This window comes from Pararge aegeria, chromosome 1, assembly GCF_905163445.1.
Source record: "Pararge aegeria chromosome 1, ilParAegt1.1, whole genome shotgun sequence".
NCBI lineage: Eukaryota > Metazoa > Arthropoda > Insecta > Lepidoptera > Nymphalidae > Pararge > Pararge aegeria.
In genome coordinates, this window is record NC_053180.1 from 6,965,612 (window position 1) to 6,987,985 (window position 22,374).

At 35.0% G+C, this 22,374-nt stretch overlaps 1 protein-coding gene across 1 annotated transcript in view; it reads left to right on the plus strand.

The window, feature by feature from the left end:
* Nucleotides 1-22,374, plus strand: part of LOC120626600 (putative transcription factor SOX-15) — a 153,291-nt gene that overhangs the window by 32,430 nt on the left and 98,487 nt on the right. Inside the window, exon 3 of the mRNA XM_039894163.1 lies at nt 8,396-8,784. Within this exon, the coding sequence (XP_039750097.1) occupies nt 8,396-8,784 (389 nt within the window). The remainder of the gene's footprint in view (nt 1-8,395; nt 8,785-22,374) is intronic.

The following is a 22,374-nucleotide window of genomic DNA, read 5'->3' on the forward strand; positions in this document are numbered from 1 at the left end:
CCATTGTTTTAATACGTTATTCGCGTGCAAACATAAATAAAAACCACACAATCGTACGGACTATTAGAAAATGCATTCCCTACCGAACAAACAAATTACTTGATGAAAAAAAACAAAACAGCATGTTATTTATTTATTTTTTCTATCATTTATTATTTTTCTCTTTTTTTTTTTTAATTATTAACAATGCTTAAAAAATAAATTAAAAAAACACTATTAAAAATTTATTAAAAAAAAAAAAAAACTTCCACCCTCCGCTTGCGGGGCTTTTGAATGCCCATTTTTGTATTTATTTATTGTAGTGTTGCCCAAATTCAGTCTTGGTCTTGCAGTCTTGGTCTTGTTCTTGCGTTTTTGCAAGACCAAGACCAAGAACAAGACCGCGTATTTTTAGCAAGACCAAGACCAAGACTGACCGTGCAAGACTTGAGCAAGAACAAGACATAGCCTGCAAGACTCTTGCGTCTTGCAGCTAGGACTTAGCGCTATTTCACGGAGTAGTTAGGTGTAACAGTTCGGTGTATAGGTAGGTAGGTACGCTTAGGAATTCTATGAGACGCAAAAAACTATATCAAAGAATATGAAAAACTGGACCTATGCGCATTACGACTAATACCATAAACATAGCGAATAAAAAAATATCTATTAAAATCAAACTGAGTGCATGCATAGTTATGTTTTAACCATCGGCACTTTGATAATGCGGCATCAAAGGTTTTGTACTTACTTCTCAAAGAAATTTGCCGCTTTTCGGAAGTACATGGTTATGATACACGCGCCGGCGGCTTCTTTTGAAATCTAAAACAATCGTTGCCGCCGCGCCGAAATCATAACATTTGACACTATTCATGCAAAATAATTTCGAATTTTAAGAGTACCTACAGGTGTTCCAAAGAATAAATAAGTTTCAGAGTGCTTAGAATGAAAATGAATACATTATACTGATCACGCAAGTAGTATTATGATTAGGATAAAATGGTGAGGATAGGTAGTAGATGTCATAATAATTCATTCTAGTAAGTAATTATAATATTGATTACTTATATGGTTTTAAACTAATTACTTAGGTACTATTATTGTACATTTAGTCATTATATTTCTTAAGTTTTTACAAGAAAAAATAGCAAAAAAGTGTTCGAATATCTCTGAGAGAGATGATGAGAGTAAGTATTTACTAGCTGTGCCCGCGACTTCGTCCACGAGGAATAGTAACTTTGGAGGTATAGTGACGTTCAGGATTTATTTAATTATTTTAAAACTTCTGTCATCAAACATACAAACGAACTCTTCAGCTTTATTCAAATAAATGATAAATCGTAAAACTCTTTTATTAAATTTCTTATAAGTTGAGGGTTCAATCTCTTTCTAGACAGATAAGTATTGTTCTTTAAAATACAGTCAAGTTATTGTAATTAATTTGTTTTTTCACATGTTTTAGCAAATGTAAGCTTATAAATCATAAATGTTTATTAAGAAACAGTTACTTCCATGGAAAACGACATATAGGTCAGTTGATTTTTCGAATTTCTTATCAAATCTTCAGTTATTTATTAATCTGCTTGATCTTTACTATGGCTATGTTAATTCAAGCTCACAATGTTCCAATTCTAATACGTTTTTCTAAGATTTAAAGTAAACTTTAATAAATAGTAATAGACTAATAGGTAATTGCAAGACTTGCAAGACTCTTGCTGCAAGACCAAGACCAAGACCAAGACTGGGAGCGCAAGACCAAGACCAAGACCAAGACCAGGTGTATTGGCGCAAGACCAAGACCAAGACTGGCTAAGTCTCGTCTTGTTCTTGCATTTGGGCAACACTAGATAAATTTAGGAACACAAGATAGGTAAAAGGTTTTACTCTAAGCTAAAACTCGGTGTGTACACAACTTAAAAACAAGAAGTACTTGTTCATTATCATCATGATCGTCATATCAACCCATTACCGTCCCACTAAAGGGCACGGATCTTCCTTCCACAATGAGAAGGGGTAAAGGGGTAAAGGCCGTAGTCCACCTCGCTGCCCCAGTGTGGATTGGTGGACTTCACACACCTTTGAGGACATTACAGAGAACTCTCAGGCTTGCAGGTTTCGAAATTTTCCTTTTCCGTTAATACAATATTGACGGCCGATTGGCGCAGTTTGCAGCCACCCTGCTTTCTGAGCGCTAGGCCGTGGGTTCGATTCCCACAACTGAAAAATGTTTGTGTGATGAGCATGAATGTTTTTCAGTGTCTGGGTGTTTATATGTATATTCTAAGTATTTATTTATAAAAATATTCGTCAGTCATTTGAGTACCCATGACACAAGCTACGCTTACTTTGGGGCTAGATGGCGATGTGTGTATTGTCGTACTATAAAAAAAAAAAAATTATATTGAACTGTTAAAACAGCAATATGCTTTTCTCTAGTAGTAATCATAAGTAGTGGTAGTAATTTAGTAGCAGTAGAGCTTTTAGTGACAAAGCTCGTCCGGGGAATTACTATCGCCGTTCTTATTTCTGCCGCTAAGCAGCATTGGTTGCTCTGTTTATAGGATTTTCCACTAACCATCAGGTGGGCCATCTGATTTGTCCGTCAATTATTCCTATTAAAAAAAATCTCTTAAATTTGAGGTCGAAGTCTTAACCACTAGGGCCACTAGGTTATCCCTGCTTTTGATATAACTATTCCACATGACGATAATCTGGTGAAAGCTGAAAAGGAAAAAGTATCTAAATACTTGGACCTTGCTTACGAGATTACCGCCATGTGAAATGTTGAGTCGACCGTTATTGTTCCGATCGTCGTTTCATTCAATGGTATTCTCGCGAAATGCTTCGACCAACATCTTAAGATGCTTTCGCTTGGTTGTTGGATCAAGGGTCGGAAGGCAGTAGTCCTAGAAACGGCGCGTATTGTGAGGAGGTTCCTCACTCTGGAGCCCTGACCGCCGGTTGCTTGGGCATTCAAAAGCCCCGCAAGCGAAGGGTGGATTTTTTTTTGTTATAAATTTTAAATCAATAAATGTCTATCAATAAATGATAGACATTTATTGATTTTCATTTTTTATTCTTAACAATGCTTACAAAAACATAAAATTATTATATTCTATATATAATAATAATAATTTCTTTATTGTGGTAAAAACCCAAAAAGCACAAAAGTACCTAGTAAGTAAACAATTAATCATTAAACATTAATAATTAAAAATTAAGAATTTATAAATAAGTATTCTGTCTATACACTGAAGGTGTATCAATTACTTTTTATTTGGATCTGTATGTGTTGAGATCCAATAAGGTACTCTTGGACCACGTATGTCCTGTCCAACTACCTGAAGGGTTTGAACTTAGCCTGGAGGGTTTTCTCTCTTCTATAAGTGAGTTGTGTAGAAGTCTTCTATAGGTGGTTTATCTACCACCTAGCGTATAACGGTGACAAATCTCGTGAGTTACGCTTACGTTCGTACAATATAATGTCACTAAAGAACAGACGTAAAAGGCTGGACATGATTTTTTTTTACAAAGTCATCAATGGAGACATTGAGTCAACGGAAATATTGGAGAGATTGAAGTTTTGTGTCCGCGTTCGGGTAGCCGCCTGCAGAATCGGAAACCATTTCATTTACCTATTTGTCGGACCAAGGAAGGACAACATACGCCTGTCTTTCAAATTTGCTCAATTTTAAATGAAACAATTGTGACATTTTTAGTAGTTCTTTGACCTCATTCAAAAACATGTCAAACATTTACTTACATAGATTAATTTATTTTCCGTTTTAACTTTGTATCATCACTTTTCTTGTTATATAGTATTGCAGATATCAGTTTTAAATTTTGCTTTGTTATTTGATTAGCTTTTAGATTATTTTTATTAAGCATCCTGTGGTCATTTCTAGAAGGTTTCAAAATCCTGTATTTCTCTTTATTTATGTTATTCTCGTGATAACGTCATTGATTGTTACCAGTTTAATGATCCAATAAAAAAAAAATAAGTGAGGAGACAAATAGGTTGAGATGATGATGCTGTAGTCTGAAGCCGTAGAGCCCCGTTCCCGGGATTACAACCGCTTAACCTAAGATTACGAAGGCGATGGTGCATAATATATGCGGCATATTTTGCAGTAATAAATCGAGGTTTTGATTGAGCCTACTCTTGGCTGAACTTTATTAGAGAACGTCACATAACTTGTCGGTGTTATGTGACTACGCGAGATTGTCATCTTGAAACGCCTGTGTAGCGTCAGCATGAAAAACAGTCATTGGAAGACGAGAATATTTTCTTTTTTTTATATGCAGACAAGGTATTTTATACTGTATTGCAGTAAGTTGGTAGCCAAAGTAGCAAAAGCATTTGTGTGTATGTTAATTGTTTACTGCTGCCCAAGAATATCTGTAGGACCAAAGGCTTCAATACGTTACCGGATTGCAAGGATTATAAGGAAACAAAGAAAAAACAATCATGTTCCTTCACGTCTTCTTGTCACTTCACTAACACTGTTGTTACATTGGTAGCGCAGAATCTTGTTGATGCTGAAATTAAAAACATCTACTGAGTTTCTTAACGGCTTCTTATGACACTGTTGAATCTGCTTTTCGAACCGTTGGTAGTGTAGCACAGCAGACAGACTCGAATTGTACTTTTCAAAAGTCCTTTCAAATGTATCTATATATAATATATATTTCAAAATTGAAAGCTTTATTTTGAATTTCGCTTCTCTATACTTATATATTAAAAATGTTCTCAAAGTTTGATTTTCTGATGTGATTTATAAGCTGTTCTTTTCTGCTATCTGTACTCAAATGGTGTAAGAAGGTACCATAAAAACATTTTAATATTTTAAAAGGTCTGTACTACTCTAAGTAGGTACTACTACTAAAGTGCCGAAGAGCCCGTGAGGTACAAATATGAAACGTCTTTATAAGCTTCGGTTTTGTGCGATTACGGTTAAACGTTGCCAAAGGTACACTACCTTATAAAGTTAACAAACATTTTACATTTTTGTAATTTTTTATGATTGGTCCTCCATCTAAAATGACAGATATGACAGATATCAAATTTAACACTAAAGTAGTTGTGAAGTAACGTACATACTTCGAGCAGATAATGTATATAAATTTAATATTTAACTTTAAACAATACATTTTTTACATTTCAATCCTATTTTTAAGAAAGACACCTATATTGGTAAACTTAAGAAGCAAAACCGTATCTGGATACAAAAGTACATAGAACTCGTTTAAAGTCGAGATACACGAAATAAAATTGTATATAGTTAGCAGAATTAATCTTTTCAATATAATGTATTAGTATACTATGTAACAGTCGACTTACAAGAAATGGTCATAAATTAGTGTCATCTGCATATCGTCTGCGTAAGGTACAGGGATCATTTGTGGGATTGAGTATACGCTTTTATAATATGATTCCTAAGGTGATTTTGGACGTGCCAATGCACAAGTTTAAAGAATTTGTTAAAACACATTTATTACAGCGAGATTACTATACAATTGATGATTTTTTTAATCACAAGGTTGCAGGTTGATCCGGCTCCGCTTTCAGCTCTCACAAGATAGAAAAATGAATGTTAAAATGCAAAATGTAAATTGTTGATGTTGGAAAAGAGCAACTGCTGAGTTTCTTGCCGGCTTCTTCTCGGTAGAATCTGCCTTCCGAACCGGTGGTAGAATCACTACAAACAGACAGACTTGACGTTTCAAAAGTGCTTATATTAGGCCTACTTGAAATAAATGAATTTTGTATGTATTTTGAATTTTGAATTTTACTACTGATATTAAAGCTGAAGACTGTTATTTTTTTTCAATTGCGCATAATCGCTGGAACGCATTAAAAGTCCCCAATTCTTGGGGATAGGCTAAATTATGACTTTTTAAGACTTCTTTTGTAAAGGTAATCCACTTTAGAGGAGAAGTCTTAAAAAGTCATAATTTCCAACCGGATAGGGGATGAAATTTTGTAATAAAGTCTGCCATTCAAATTAATTCAAATAATTATTTAGGTTGACAATAATTAAAAATATGTAAGTGTTATAATGTTAATAAGTGTTTATATCCAAAGAATGAAAGTTTATATCTTAAAACGCTCATATCTCTAAAACTACCATTTGGATTTGAAAAAATCTCTTTTTGTATTCCAAATGTTTCATTCCTAAGGTTGACAATAATTAAAAATATGTTAGTGTTATAATATTAATATGTGTTTATATCTATATAATGAAAGTTTATATCTTACAACGCTCAAATCTCCAGAACTATATGGATTTGAAAAAATCTCATTCCAATTCTTAAGGAAGGTTAGGTTAGGTATAGCACAGAGGTATAGGTTATTAAATATCAAGCTACAAGTCTAAGCGATGTAAATAGTATTCTTGAAACTTTTGGTCTTGGCCTTGAAAGCTTGGTCACCAAGTAGGTAAGTTGAAGACTACACGTACTTGGTCACCATAGTTAGCAACAGGGAAGCCGATTCTGTTACACGATAAGCGTGATCAGTGTTCAAGTGTGTAAAGCACGGAATTCTAAAAATCTCGAACGGGTGTCGTTTCGCCCGGGCGTCATTATCTCGAGTATCGAGAATATAACGATATCAGGAAACTGTGCAAGCTGACACGTCTTAACGGCGATCGACTCCGATATAGGAGCTTATTGCTAAGCCTACGTAGAATTTAGGTTTAATCTAACGTAACGTATTCTGATATCTACTTTATAATCCATATTTAATATAATAAATTCGATTGTGTGTTAATACGTTTGTCCTTCTTTCACGCAGCAACGGATTGACGTGATTTTTTTACTCCATATTGTTTATGTTTATGTTACATAGGCTATCTTTTATTGTCTGTGTTGTTTTATTCCAATACAAGTTAACTTATTACCGTCATCTCATCCGGTGGTTGATAAAGTTAATTATGCTTTTTGTAAAAATTAATATGAAATATTTTATTTAAATAATCATGTCCTCATTTCACAATTTTTTTTTTGTTTATTCTGAATTTTAAACCAAATAATTATTATGGTTGTAAAAACAAGAAGCTAGATTTTATTTTACTAGAGCGGTAATAACGTTGAACTTATTATAATTTGCTGGTGAAAAAAACATTGTGAGGTCGCACAAACCGGCTTGCGTTTGAGTTCTCCATAAAGCTCTCAAAGGTGTGTAAATCGGCCCTCTGCCATCGTTGTGGACGGCCTGAATTCTCCTAATTCTGCCCTGTTGTCTGTCAGTATATTCTTGATAATAATCATGATGATAGCGTTACCTGGTGGAAAGAGATAGCAGTTTAATATAAGGCGTACCGACGTGGGAGTGGCATTTGTAGAACCAATGTACGCATTTAAAAATAAGTGTGAAACATGATATTTTGTGATGCTCCAATAAAATTCACAGGTAATTAGTTACTGTTAACTAACGCTGTATTTTATCAACGTAATTTCTAGGAATAGAGGCCACACAGTTTCACCTACCACATATTACACATAAAAATGTTGCCACACAGAAAGTAACGCGATCGGATATGCGATTCCAAAATTATAGGAAACTGCCGGCTATCGCGTACTCAATACGACACCGAGGTTTCGCGGAATATCAGTACTGGCGCCTCTGTGGGAACATTGAAACCAATATAACTTGACCATTTTATTCTATATATTCTATACAATCTTTAGATTGAGGTCAAATTCTGCAACTGTACTTTATCACTTTATCCTCTATACCAGACGAAAGAGTACAAGAGGAAGTGGAGAAATGTACTTTAATCTATAATAATAGACAGTACAAATAAACCTTCCAAATTAATTATTAACTGCGGCTGTATTTACAGATGTTAATTTCTACATGAATATTCTTTAGTTTTTTATGAAGAGTTTTTACTCGTTTTTTTTTTACTAACATATTGGTACTCGATTTAAAAATTAAAGGAAAGTGCCAAGCACCTACCTGCGATGTCGTGTTTTCTCGGAATACCGCAAGAGGCGCCACTGTGGGAACACTGCTTATTGTTCCCGCGATTTCACTTCATTCTTCTTGCAGTCACTTATGAGTTATTTCTTGTGATGCGCTTGTACAAACATATGAACCGATATTTCCACTTTATAGAAAACTGTTCTAGGAAATCTTTCTTTAACTACTTAACTGCGGACTATCTACGGTAATTTTTTTGCAAACAAGACCGTCCGACAGGGAGAGTTTTCGGGTTTTCAATGTACTTAATGCTAAAGGCTGTTTTTGGATATTTTTAAAAATATTTTCGTAATTTTTTTAGATCTGTGTCACAATAATTAGATTCCACATTACCAAGTAAAGCGGCATAAATAATCGTGGCGGTAGTACATTCCCTGACGAGCTTTGTCACACATAGTTATCAGAATAATAACATCTTGCTTTCTTCCACAGCATGATGGACACCGGTGGAGGAGGTATCGAATCACCACCAACCTACCACAGAAGCTACGAACAATATGTCCAAGGAGCAGTAGATAATAGCACAGATTCCGTCCAAGAACAGACCAGTCCAGAACTTGTAGTCTGGTCTACCCTTCCCTATGGCTTAGACTATAGAGCACAGTACGATTATAGAAGTCCATATGATACGTCTAGAGACTATTCTCCCCAACAATATGCGCGTGCGCCGTTTACGACGAAAATGGGACAAGCGAAGGCGTTAAAGGAAGCCAGGATACGAAGACCCATGAATGCCTTTATGGTGTGGGCGAAGGTGGAGCGGAAGAAGTTGGCTGACGAAAACCCCGATCTTCATAATGCTGATTTAAGTAAAATGCTAGGTGAGTTATTTTGTTTATTACGTTAATTCTTTCTTGTATTAATTGACGAGGCAGAACGCTTTTAAGATTTTAATTCGTAGGATATATTTTGTAGCTTTTCAAATGACTATTTCATGTTTTATTTTTAAGCGGAAATACTTTTATCGGAGTTTAGGGTTCCCAAACATAATGGTGAAAACTGAGGGTTATGGTGGTGCGACTTTGTCTGTCCATCCGTCCGTTACAGACGATTACACACCACAACTTGGAATAAATATATATTACTGACGCAATATTATTCGTAAAAAAACAACGAAAAATATTTATATGGGCGAACAATTTTGGAAATTGAACTGAGATAACTGACTAATGGGATATTATATGGAAGGGGCTAAAAGTTTTATTTATTTTTACGCACAATCGTTTGAAAAATGAAAACACCGTAGGTACCGTAATTACCTTTAGGTACTTAATGAAATATTTTAAATAATTATGTTATGTAAACTATACGGATAAATAAAAACAAGTCTTTAGAATAGATTTTTAGATATCAGCATTGTAATTATTAATTTCCGGGTTACTTTTCCGGGTTGTTACAAAAATAGTTTATTGTTAATTAGATTAAGTTCTCGTTGTACGTAAATGCTTTACCCTAACTGGGCTCATACTTGACGGGTATTTTATGCTTATTAGGTAATTAGGTTAACTTTTAGATTTACTTAAATGCTTTATTTTCTTAAATGCGGAAACCTCAGTCGGCGAATGTGAATCATATTTTCCCGGTTTCTTTTATATATGTAGTGATCTACTAGAACTAGAAATATAACTTATATTTAAATTAATATTATTGGAAAGAGCATAACTGAGCCCTTTGTCGATGACTCATCAGAAACAAGCAGCCTTCGCTGCAGACGATTTGAATTTCAAATTCGGGACGACTAGCTTAAAAAATTCTTAACCGTTTAACATCTATAGCACCGAGCTCTTTGTATTAGCATATTATTATTTATTTCATATGTTTTTTTAATTTAAATTGTCAATTCGAAGAAACACTATTATCGTTTATTGCTAGGCCTCAGTTAGAATTTGCTAGTGTATGAATGGTTTACTCGATTTGAATATTTACCAGTATCATAAATAGAGTTGTATTTCATCTAAATCGAGTTCGATCCTATGCAAGCAACTTAAACTTATCTATGTTACGAGTATGTGCGTTTTAACTTATGCGAAAAAAATTCACTCGCCTTGTCAGTGAGGAAACACACTCGTGGTTAGCACGTTTAACTATGGATCACGAGTCCTGGTTTCGAACCCCAGGTCGAGCCAAGGGGAAAGATATTGTATTGTTTATATAAAAAAAAATTCAGTACGATCAAGTCAGCTTTGGAAATTGGGGATGGTACCTCGGAGAGCACGTTAAGCCTTCGGCCCAGGTTATTTTCACTTACCCAGGTTATTTTTACAATAGTCGTTACACCCACCAACCCGTACTGAAGCAGCGTGGTGGGTCTACGCAAAAAAAAAACAGTCTCTCCTTTGAGCGAGGCCTTAGCTGCAGTAGGCTGCGAATGATAATGATCATATCAAATCCACTTCGTTCCTCTATATGACAGAGCTTTACTAGAAAAATAATGCCTGATGTCCATCTGAAACGATGTTGATGTAGAAATTTCATACTTAGGTACCATAGCCCTGAATAAATTTAGACTATTCTGGATTTGTGCGAGGTGCGACTGCAACAAGGCAGCTGTCAACTGTTTATTGTTTTAAGCTTACTCGCGAACTCTCATAACATAATTACATTATCCCTATCCCTATCCCTACTAATATTATAAATGTCAATGTAAGTTTGTTTGTTACGCTTTCACGCAAAAACTACTTAACCGATCCTCATGAAACACACATATTCATTGTACACATATTCTTGGAAGTGTTACAAGTAATATAGGATACTTTTTATTCCAACATTAAGCTCGGTTCCTTTGGAATAGGGGATGAAAGTGTTTGACGATTCTACACCATAACTCCGACAAATTATAACCGATTTAAATAATTATTTTTGTACTATATAGGTTATAATATGTGTTTAATTTTCCCAAAACTTTGGTTGGAGATAGAGGACAGAACTTCTCAGCGGACAGCAGTAAACCATGAGGGGTTTACTGGCTTAGCGATACTGAATACTTTAAATTTTTTTAGAACTACAATTAATTTTAACGCCACACCAAAAAACTAAATAAAACGCAGACGAAGTCGCGGGCAACAGCTAGTATAGTTATAATTATAATTACCAACGTTAAAAAAGGCCAAGTTAATCTTAAATTCATAGTGTTTTGTTTAAATCATTGGTATGGGAAAGGTTTAGGCCGTAGTCCGCAACGCTGGCCAAGTGCAGTTAACATTATGGAGAACTGGCGTGCAGGTTCTCTCACGATGATTTCCTCTAACGTTAAAGCAAGTTATTTTTCATTGTATGAATCTCAAAACAAAAAGACTATAACACTAAGATTACTTAGCCCTGTTTAAATTTAGAACATTCTAGTTTAAGGGGGTGCAATTGAAACAAGGCAGCTGTCAGCTGTTCATAGATCTAAGCTTAATCGCCTACTCTCATATAACTACATTATATCGTTATAATTATAATTACCGCGACCTTTACAACTTTCTCCCGCCCGTGTACATGAACCCAGCTCACTACGCAATGTAATATAACCCGGACAGTCAACCACAAAATTGTTTTTTTTCTTAGCAATTTTACGATTAACGAAAATAAATGTTTATTTTACATTACAAGTAATACAACTTTATGTACTATATGTATTTTACTATTGAAATAATATAAGAAAGCAAACATTCTCGATTTCGTGGCTCTGAAATATATTTATCAAGCTCACATAAAAAAGATACACGATATATCTGCTAGTCATCGAATTGGGTAGTTTGCAGCTCAACTTAATTGCAGACCATTTAGGTTTATATTATTTTATCAGTTTCATTACGAATATGAGTTACATAAGAGTAATAAGTAATATAAATAGATAACAATTGTAAGTATGACTTAACTCTCTTTACAACAGGTGGGAAAAAAACTTGTTATAATCAAACGGTGGCACCTCTCTCGTCATTCAATAATTACTACACTGATTTTAAAATCAGCTTAAACAAACCTTTACAATGTAAAATTTTGTGATAGTTGGATATAATTTTTTTATTCTAATTATTTTATTTTACCACAAGATGATAACTATTATTATAAATTATTATTCTGTAATATTGTGAAGTTACAATTAGAAGTATGAAGAGCTATTCAAAAACATCCATATTACTTTTTAATATGGCATCAATATCATATATCCACTTAATGATGTGTAAGCAGAAGCATCAATTAATATTATCCATATTTGTGTCTCGCATCAAATCTCATTCGTCATTTCCCCAAATTAGGCCATGTCTAACGGTACTATAACTCTTTTGCCTACGACTGTACTTGAGGTTAGATATGGCAAGTCATTATGGCTTTTGAGCGTGGGTGGTATGATCCTATCTTTCTTAATGAAATAAAACTCGTATAAAAAAGCGAGTCTCCACCCGTAAATAGGAACGTACATTTTTTGAAACAAACTACTCTTTAAAAACAAATACGCTCGTATATCATATGACACGTGTGTTTTGTACTCTGTGGTGACACGGTTACTTTTGCAGGTGATAATTCGTTTGTTAAATTTTCATAGTCCTTATGGGTAATAGATATAAGTGTGAGTTTTCGGTTGTTTTATGTTTTGTTACTGTTCGCCACACGTGGGTTTATATTACACTATTATTCATACGTTACCAATGAGTAATGTATGTAAGTTATCGACCAAAATATGGGATTACCGATGGCTTACGTGTCGCGTTCAACTCCTTGGTGACGGTTATCGGCTAACTTCATTAGAGTTTCCGCTGTAAAACACTAAAACCCTATAACTAGATTAGTTTATAGAACACCTAAGCACCATCGTCATCATCAGTACATGTACGTGCTGCTGGGCACACGCATCTCCTCCAGTGGGAGAGACGGATTAAGGATATTAACCGCTGCTCCAACTCCTTAAATTGCCCAGTGGGTATGACTTCGACTTCACTTTCGGGGGACCGAGATCGAATCGCACCGATAATTTCTCTAAGTTTTGTGCGTTTTAAACAATGAAAATTTCACTTGCTTCAACGGTGAAGGAAAACATCGTGAGTAAACCTGCTTGCCTAAGAGTTCTCTATAATTTTCTTAAAGGCGTTTGGAGTCCACCAATCCGCACTGGACCAGCGTGGTGAACTATTGCCTTAACCGCTTCCCATTGTGGGAGACCCAGTAATGGGTTGATATGATGAAAATGAATGCAAAAGTTTAAGCAATGCATTCAAACCTTTATTTCAGCGAGGTTACAGGACATTTCGGGAATTTAATAATGACGCTGCTTGGAAGTACACCGCTGCGCTTTTATATCTCGCTAGGCAGAGTAATAATTGCTAAAACTGATGATGGAAATAAACAACTGTAGAATTTCTTGCCAGCTGTATAATCTGCCTTCCAAACCGATGGTAAAGTCACTACAATCAGACTAAATTGACGTTTCAAAAGCGCTTATATTGCGTACTTGTAATAAATGAATTTTGAATTTCGAACGTATGTTACACTATGGTTTACTTGACGTCATGCACCGCTTAGCTCGACGACTCCTAGATTTTATTTAAATCGCAAAAAAAAAAAAAATTGCAGTTGCATGGTCGTTTCGCTTACGTACTGAAATCGAATCAAGTCAGGTGACGCTCTTTATGTAATGTGTCTATTCTCATTGATTTACTTATTGATATCGATTGATTTAAGATAGTATTTTAAATTATATATATGATAGAAAAATAAATTAGTGTAAGAACAAATTTTACTTTATTTTGCATGCCATCTAATCTAATCTTATTGTATCTAATTGAATTGAATTGAATTGAATTGACTATTCACTCTATCACTGACTTTTCGTAGAACATGCAGTTGCATACGTGAGAAGTCTAAGCGTGCCTACATTCCATATCACATATGTTTCCAGTGCAGATCAACTCGGGAAACCCAATTGCGGCCATAGACCACATATTATTTGTTGCATAATAGAAACCAAAATGACGTTGCATACACCATATCGCATATCAACAATTATACTAGAAAAGTTAGTAGGTTTTCTACGAATCGCGTGGCAACCATTAGTTTGCCTGGGATAAAAAGTGGCCTATGATACTCTCCGTTCTTTCATCTAAGATGAAATCAAAATGATTCATTGCTAAGTTTGGGAGTGATGGAACAAACACACTTTCGCATTTGTATTAGTAAATTAGACGCCTCAGTTGTCAAAAGGTCGTGAATAAAAAGAATTCCATCACGAATTAAGATAAAAAGTTGAGAAATATTAAAAGATATATTTAACAATCAAAACGAAGAAAAATAAATTTACATGTTAGTAATTTACATCTTTCTTTCTAATTTACATTATTTATCTCTTATTTGTATACCACAACATTAACATATACAAAAATGTAACACAAACATGAAGAAAGAAGTAGAATTCAAGAGGCAGCCTTAGCTATCTCTGCGAGGTAACCTTCGAATTAGGAAAAACAAGAAGAGAATAGACTGCTCGTGGTACTAATTTTTAAAATACATACATTCTTTCATTCATTCATTCATTCATGCTCAATTTATACTCACGCGAAGCCGGGGCGGGTCACTATTTAATACATAAATGGAAAAAAGAAATTAAACTTAGAAGATGCTAACTTTAACGGATAGGCATACTTACTTAAAAAAATCGGTGATACTCGTAGGTTAGGATTTTAGGCTTACGTTCGGGAAGACCGAGTTTGATCCCCAATTTTCAGAAATTATGCTATTGTAGGTAGGAAAATGTGTGTGCTTGTGTCTTGCCAATGTCTTGTACAACCTTTTGCACCGTGATTTTTTTATCGAAAAACATCAAAAGCCTCTTCTAATCCATCCGGTCTTATTCTTCTCCATCCGAAGTAACTGCAATTTATTGAACTGATATCGCCACCGCACCGCGGCTATGACACTCGATGTAGGATTTTCTTATACACCAAGCTGTTATACCGAAAAAATACACCGTTTAGTTTGTAAGAACCTTTATTGTTATAAATAAATCGAATACCTATAATTATTCTCATTTGGTTTATACCGACGGTAGGTATTTATTGTTATTTATTTGCGGTTGAACATCCTTGCACGTTAGGTAATTGTGGTTTATTTTGATATTTTCATTTTATTGTTTTATTGTTTTATTACTAGAACGATAATTTTATAGCATTTTGTATTCTTTAATATCCAGAATATGTTTGAAGTTGCACGAGATTATATTTGTGTATCATGATTTGCCTACTTTTTATTCTGGTTCTAAAGGGACTAAGTCACCATCTCACCCTAAAATAAATATATAATAAAAGCAGTCTAATAGACTTAAAAAATCATTTACACGTATATGTGTGTCCGTATATACGTTTGCCTGAACTATTGTTACCCATTCTATGGAACCACTATTTTATTTCTTTATTTGTTATCCCTTTTTATTTTTCCCATATTAACCCCGGACCCTAAAACGGCCGTGCTCAGTGGGTTTGTAATATAAGTGGTAAGATAATGTGCAGTCTGGGTCAATGGCTAGTGCGATGATAAAAGACTCAACCAATGTGCTAAATGTTGTAATGTAAACAAATCCAGGGGTTCCCCATATCGTCTTGTGTAGTTTATTAATAACAAAAACATCCAATATTGAGTATATTTATTTAACCTTGCAAATATGTGGAATTAAATTACTGCCAATAGCGGTGATAGCCTAGTGCCAATTGGCTTCGGCTTCCCTTTCGGAAGTACCGAATTCGAACTCCTCTAACTTTCCGAAGTAATGTGCGTTTTTGATCTTATCATATAAACCCATTACCGTCCCACTGATGGACACGGGTCTCCTGCCACAGTGCGGATTGGAGGACTTCTCACGCCTTTGAGAACATTTTAAAGAACTCTCAGGCGGCGTGCACTTCATACATGCACAAAAGCACTGCATACCTAAATTATTTTATATTACCCGTATTGGAGGGGAATTTTATGCCATGTACCGGTTTTATGCATACCCTGGTCAGAAACCCTGTGCACGCCAGTCTCAGGCAAGTAACTTCCTCAAGGATTTCTCAACAAGCAAGGTTTCCTCCCGATGATTTTCTTCACCGTTAAAGCAAGTATATTTTAATTGATTAAAACGCACATAACTCATAAAATTATTGTTGAGATTCGAACTCGGCCCCCCAAAAGTGAAGTCAAAGTCGTACCCACTGGGCTATCTAAGGAGTTGGAGCAGCGAGGTGGGTTTTTGTCCTAAACCCTACGGGAGTAGATGGGTTTGCCCAGCTGTGGCAACTGGCACGTACATGTACTGATATAACCACGAGGATGCTTTGGTGTTCTATAAGCTAATCTAGTTATGGGGTTTTAGTGTTTTACAGCGTTAACTCTAATGAAGTTAGGATTCAAACTCGGCCCCTCAAAAGTTAAGCCGACGCCCTAACCACTAGCCTTTCATCAGTGGCGTGCATAGAGGGTATGCACAGATTATGCAGAAGACATAAAATAAAGAAAATCTCTAGTACAAGTTATAAAAAACTTAAGGATAGGCATTTTAAGAGTTATAAAAAGCCTACCCCAAAGTATTTGTAACTCGTACTGGAGATTTTCTTCATTTTATATCATCTGCATACCCTGTCATACCCTACGCCACTGCCTATCATCGGTATCAAAGTTATCCCATACTAATTATTTTACTGCAAAAAGACTGGGATTGTACCCAGTGGCGTGCATATAGGGTATGCAGAGGATATAAAATGAAGAAAATCTCCCGTACAAGCTATAAAAAACTTAAGGATAGGCATTGCAAAAGTTACAAAAATCCTACTCTCAAGTATTTATAACTCATATTGGAGATTTTATTCAATTTTATATCATTTGTATACTCTGTGCATACCCTCTATGCACGCCACTGATTGTACCTATCCATAAGGTACGATTTTAGGGTCGGCTTTTTGAGTTTTTTTCTAATATCCATTAAGATTTTGTTAATTTTGTGTGTAACTTTTGAACTACTACTAATAATGAGTAGGTATAATTATTTGAACGAACATATTACAAACATCATAAGGATGAATTATTGTCACCATTCAATTATTACCGTACCGTGAACACCGTAAAGCAAAAGTATATACGAGTATATGTACTTAATATTTTGTACATCAGAATGCCATCTTACTACGGATTAATGTAGCTCTTTAGGCCCCATCAACCGTTCTACGTTTATAGGGAAACTGACGTGCGCTGTCACTTGTTTTTAGTTACTAACGGCGAGATTATTCTTTTGATTTTATTATTATTCTATACTTATTATCGTATTCCGGAATAACAGAAATCCAACAAATCAAAAATAATGAAAATCGGTCCATCCGTTCTCAAGTTATAAATGGTGTACCTGACTAACACGAGTTTGTTTTACATTTATATAGATTTACGCCCTATTTATGGATTATTTTTTCTTAGTTAATTATTATGACAATTTTTACTTGTTACCGAAATCTTCCAGTATGAAATTCTTACCACAATTCAGCCTTGCTCTATCTTCAGTATCATATTTAATATTTGGTTATATCTATCACATATAAAATGCATCCGTACGTGGTTAACATCACGCACTTCGCGAATGATATGTCTTGATAAGTTATAAGAATCTTATACTAAGAAGTCGCAATCGGAAATATTTACATAGTTAACTCCATCAGAGATAATCACGTCGCAATTTTAGATCATCCATAGAACTGACGTACTTTTGTTGCTGCAGTTTGGTTGTGTGCTGAGATCGCTTTTGAGCATTATGGCCGCCTATTGTACAGCATATATTTATTGTGTTGCATTATGTCGTTGTTGTTTGGGTTACATGATGTACAGTATCGTATATTTTCGTTCTTTATAGAGTGTAGAAAACGATTAGGGGTTAGTGCGCCATTCTTTCACAGTAGATGTAAAACGATTAGGGGTTTTTGGGCCATTCTTCCACAGTAGAGGTAGTGAGATGATGGCGATAACCATATTCGTAAAATTAAAACTAAAGCCACCAGGGTTCTAAGCGCGTCCTGGTTTTAAAATAAGCCCACAACAAACTTAGCCGGGTTTTATTTTTTGTTACCATCATCTCACATAGTCATTTAAAGTTATTAGAAGAGCAAGCTTTTTTATGGATTACATAGTCCTTTGTACTTTAATAGCTTACGTTAAATACAAACTTTTCCTTTAAACGAATTATGAATTTTATTTAACCTAGTATATTGAAAATGTATTATAATGATATACTAAATATATTACTTGGCATCACGTATATGTACCTATATGTACTACGCTTCCATGCATTGCCAGCCCAATCCCTTAATCATCAAAATCAACAAATTACCGGCCCACTATGGCCACGGCCTCTTAGAATGAAAAGGGAAAAAAGTTAAGCTGAAACTTACTTAAACTTATCTGATTTTTTCTAATAGTACTGTTTTAACTATTATGTATACTACGTTTAAAAACAGACTAGTCTAAAATGTGTAAGAATATAAACATAATTAAATATGTTATTTCCACTCTTGTCACTTTTCTGTTACCGAGATCCTTAATAGTTTCGCCATAGTCCACCTAACAACCGCCACCACCAATTAGTCCTCCAATCCGCACTTGAACAGCGTGGTGGACTACGGCCTACACCCTTCTCACAGTGGGAGGAGACCCGTGCCCTGTAGTTATTATGTATTCTTAATGCTATGTTTACACGACAATAGTCTAAAATTTGTGAGAATATAAACATTATTAAATTATATTATATTCACTCTTGTCACTTTTCTGTTAGCGAGATCCGTAACAGTTTTCGCATGATGTTTTCCTTCGCCATGCAGGTTTTCGCATGATGTTTTCCTTCGCCTTTAAAAATATCGATATTTAATTGGTCACATTAAAACGCTCATAGCTCCGCAAAGTTAGAGCTGCGTGCCGGGGTTCGAGTTTGGTCGAACACGATTAAACGAACTAAACTCGAATGAAGTATCATGGGAAATACCTCAAAACCTTGTACTTCAATTGAATTTGTATCATTCAACTACGTCAATCATTGTACTACGTCATTGGCTGGATCTGTTTTATCATTAATTGGTTCTGTTTTATTCATCATCTGACGTAACGTAGTCTTGTGCATTTGTTGCCACGTGGATATAACAATCGAGTGGTTTCTAACCACCTGAGCGGGAGACAATTGTTTCCCCAGGGAATAAACAAAAAATTATCTCCTGTAGCTTTATCAACTCTTAGAGCATTTCACAAGTGGAAATAATATCCCCATATGTATGTGTAAATAAATGAATAAATAAATGTGTAATAATAAACGGAGTTAGAACCCTACCAACAAAGAAGTCTCGCCAAACGATTTAACATTTCGGTTCGATGTCGCACAGAAACCGAAAAGGGGTACTGCTATACCTTTGCAGGCTAGCCTGATACCATCTTATCATCACCACATACTGTTTTTACTGTTTATTGTAGGAAAGTCATTTAGTAGATAGATATTGTACCAAGCAGAATAACGAATTGGCGAAACAAGGAAGCAGGTGTTACTTTGACTTAACAATTATTGATTGTAAAGTCAACATCTCCTGAGGATTCTCCGGTTTCGGAGCGAAACGTGCATAGAGGGTACATTGCCGAAGATCTGTTTGTTGTGGAGTATAAGGATTGAAGAAATTCTAAATTACACCATACAGATTTTCCTGCTTTACGCGGAGTATAGCAAATTGAGCTTATTTTTCATAATGAATCGGCAAATAGTTGAATGGCGTGAATATGTGCCGATGAAGACACATTCACGCCATTCAACTAAATTGATTTTGGGTTAAGTGGCATGGTAGAAAATGATCTCAAAGTTTGCAAATTAATATTAGTCTTATAGGAAGTTATTTATCAAGATGTTGTTATTCAACAGCGTCCTCAGTTATACCACGTCGCGGCCTTGGACTATCCTCATCATTAATTGGTTAAATTGCACGCCATTTAAGGCGGGGCGATACTAATAATGGCATCCTTGTCCACGTGCCACCGCTCATACTGAGTGCATAATTATATGCCTTAGCGCCTTAGCCATTTAAAAAATTTATCATTGAATTAGTCATATTAGTAAATAACTTTTTTTTTCTTTATTAAAACAGCTGTCCGATTTAGTGACTTTTTAAGAAACTGGCAGTCTTCATACAAGATACTTTATTGGGCAGCGACAGTTGTTTTCATTTATCGTTCGAATGCCAGCGTCGAATGCGAATTTCATTTCTCTAACGGTCACATTAGTGTAAGTTTTCATGTAAATAAACGTCAACATATTAAATTCTTGTCCGAATTTGAAATGATATTTTTTTCAAGCTGTTTATGTGGTCTTTAATCTATTTATTTGTAGTTCCCAAAGATCAAATATGACAGATATTTTATAATCTAGACAAAGAACTGGAATTTTAAATCAAATGAGAATATTGGATAGAAACTTGCGTTACTTTGCGTAATTCCATGATAAACAATGAATATGAGCTTAATCCGCAACAACAAGAGAACCTGAATGTCGTAATTTATGCTTTTCTTCATTTTTACACTTCACACAAAACAGATGTTTAGAAATGCACTCTTTTTCGTTCGCTTCGGCAACGGAGCATCATCAGGAGCTGTTGACTTTACAGTGATATTTTTTTTTTAATGCATATAAAAATTAGGGAACTGACAGGATCCGTAATTTTTATATGCATTTCAAAAATATCATACAATTTAGATTTACTCTAAAAAACACTAATAAAAATTATAAAAATTATGTTTTTTATACATAATATTATGTTTGAAAATTGTTCATTGTTAAGTCAACGTCTCCTCCGGACGTCCAGAAGACGTCGTCGTTGACAAAAATTTACTAAATTATACATTACACCGTACAGATTCTCCTGTTCTTAGCGGAGTATAGCAAATTAAGATTCATGTTTAAGTTCCAAAAATATAGAATTTTTTAAGAAAAATAACGGTTTTTCTTTGCTAGTGTTTAGTAATTAATGGATTAGGGTATTAGATGCAGACAGCTAGGCCCTCTAAACCAGTTAGCCAGGAAAACATACACTACCTACTCTAGTTTCTCAGACCGTAAATCGATCAAAGCAACCTCGTAAATACTTAAAAGATTTATTACACTCGCTTAAATATAATTCAACAAAAGTATAGGTATACCAAATAAAAAGCTCTCTTGTCCCAGATTGACTCGTCCGCTGATAAACAGGACATCGGTGTGACAGGGCAAAAAATTTGCATGTCACTAAGACACGCTTCAGTTGGTGAACATTAAGTATTGCATTTTGAGTTTGGAGATCAACTTTTATAACCTTGCTGGTGTGCGTTGAAATTTTGCAAACTCACGCGCAAAAGTCGCTATATCAGGAATTGCTTGGGGTAAATCAAGGGTCATATTTGCAAATGGAAGGAGTAAATGAGCGATTATATTATGCATTTGCCATAATTTATCGTGGTAGCACTGAAATAGTTCTGGTGAGAGCAGGTCGAGAAATTGGAAATTCTGCGCACACGAAGTTACTAGCAACTAATTTTTTCTTGCTTGTCATATTTTCTAAACAATGTTTTCATTACTTTTAATATAAATATTTTTATATATTTTAACGTAATCGTTTTTTTTCTATTTTCCAAACATATTTTACAGAAAAAAGAAAAGAAAATATTGTTTGTTAGAATTTGAAAGAATAAAGTGAGTACCTATAAGAGGACTTACGGTTCCTCGCGACATCGTTTCCGTACAACTTTTGATAAATATGTTTTTTATCTTCTGTTCTTCACAATATAGGTACTTCAATTTATCAGCTTCTAAGAATCGTAGCGTTACGTTGCTTAGCCAATAACCTTCGTCGAGGATTGGGTCATTTTCTAATCCGAATCGTGGTTTCAGAGATTAGCGCGTTCGAACAAATAGCATTAGCGTAGACTTATGAGAGTCATGATGTATCTACTGTCTTTATTCCGGGTCTTTACTCTTATTAATGTAGATTTCTTTATATCCATGGAGAACAGTGTGTTTTTTGCGGATTAAAGTTTCCCTTTGGCCTATTTTGTATTCCTAACTAGTTAAAACGGGAAAACGTAACAAACTCACTCACATTTGCATATGTAGTATGAGTTATAGTATAGTTCTTACTCTAAACTTGAAATAGTTTCAAACTGTAATATTTCATCCTAGATCCCGTTTACTTTGCATGATGTCCAGCATATTTCAGAAATTTCCCTCCAGATCCCACAGATAGTTTAGCATGTCACGTCAGATAGGTGACTTTTGAGCCCGGGAAACTAGAAGAAGTTGTGAGCACCAACAAGTTGAGCTGCGAGTTAACTATGAATTGCAGCCCACCATCCCGCATTGTTGCAGCATGGTGTGTCTATGCTCTAAAACCTCCTTTTCTATGAGAGACTAGACTGGTGCC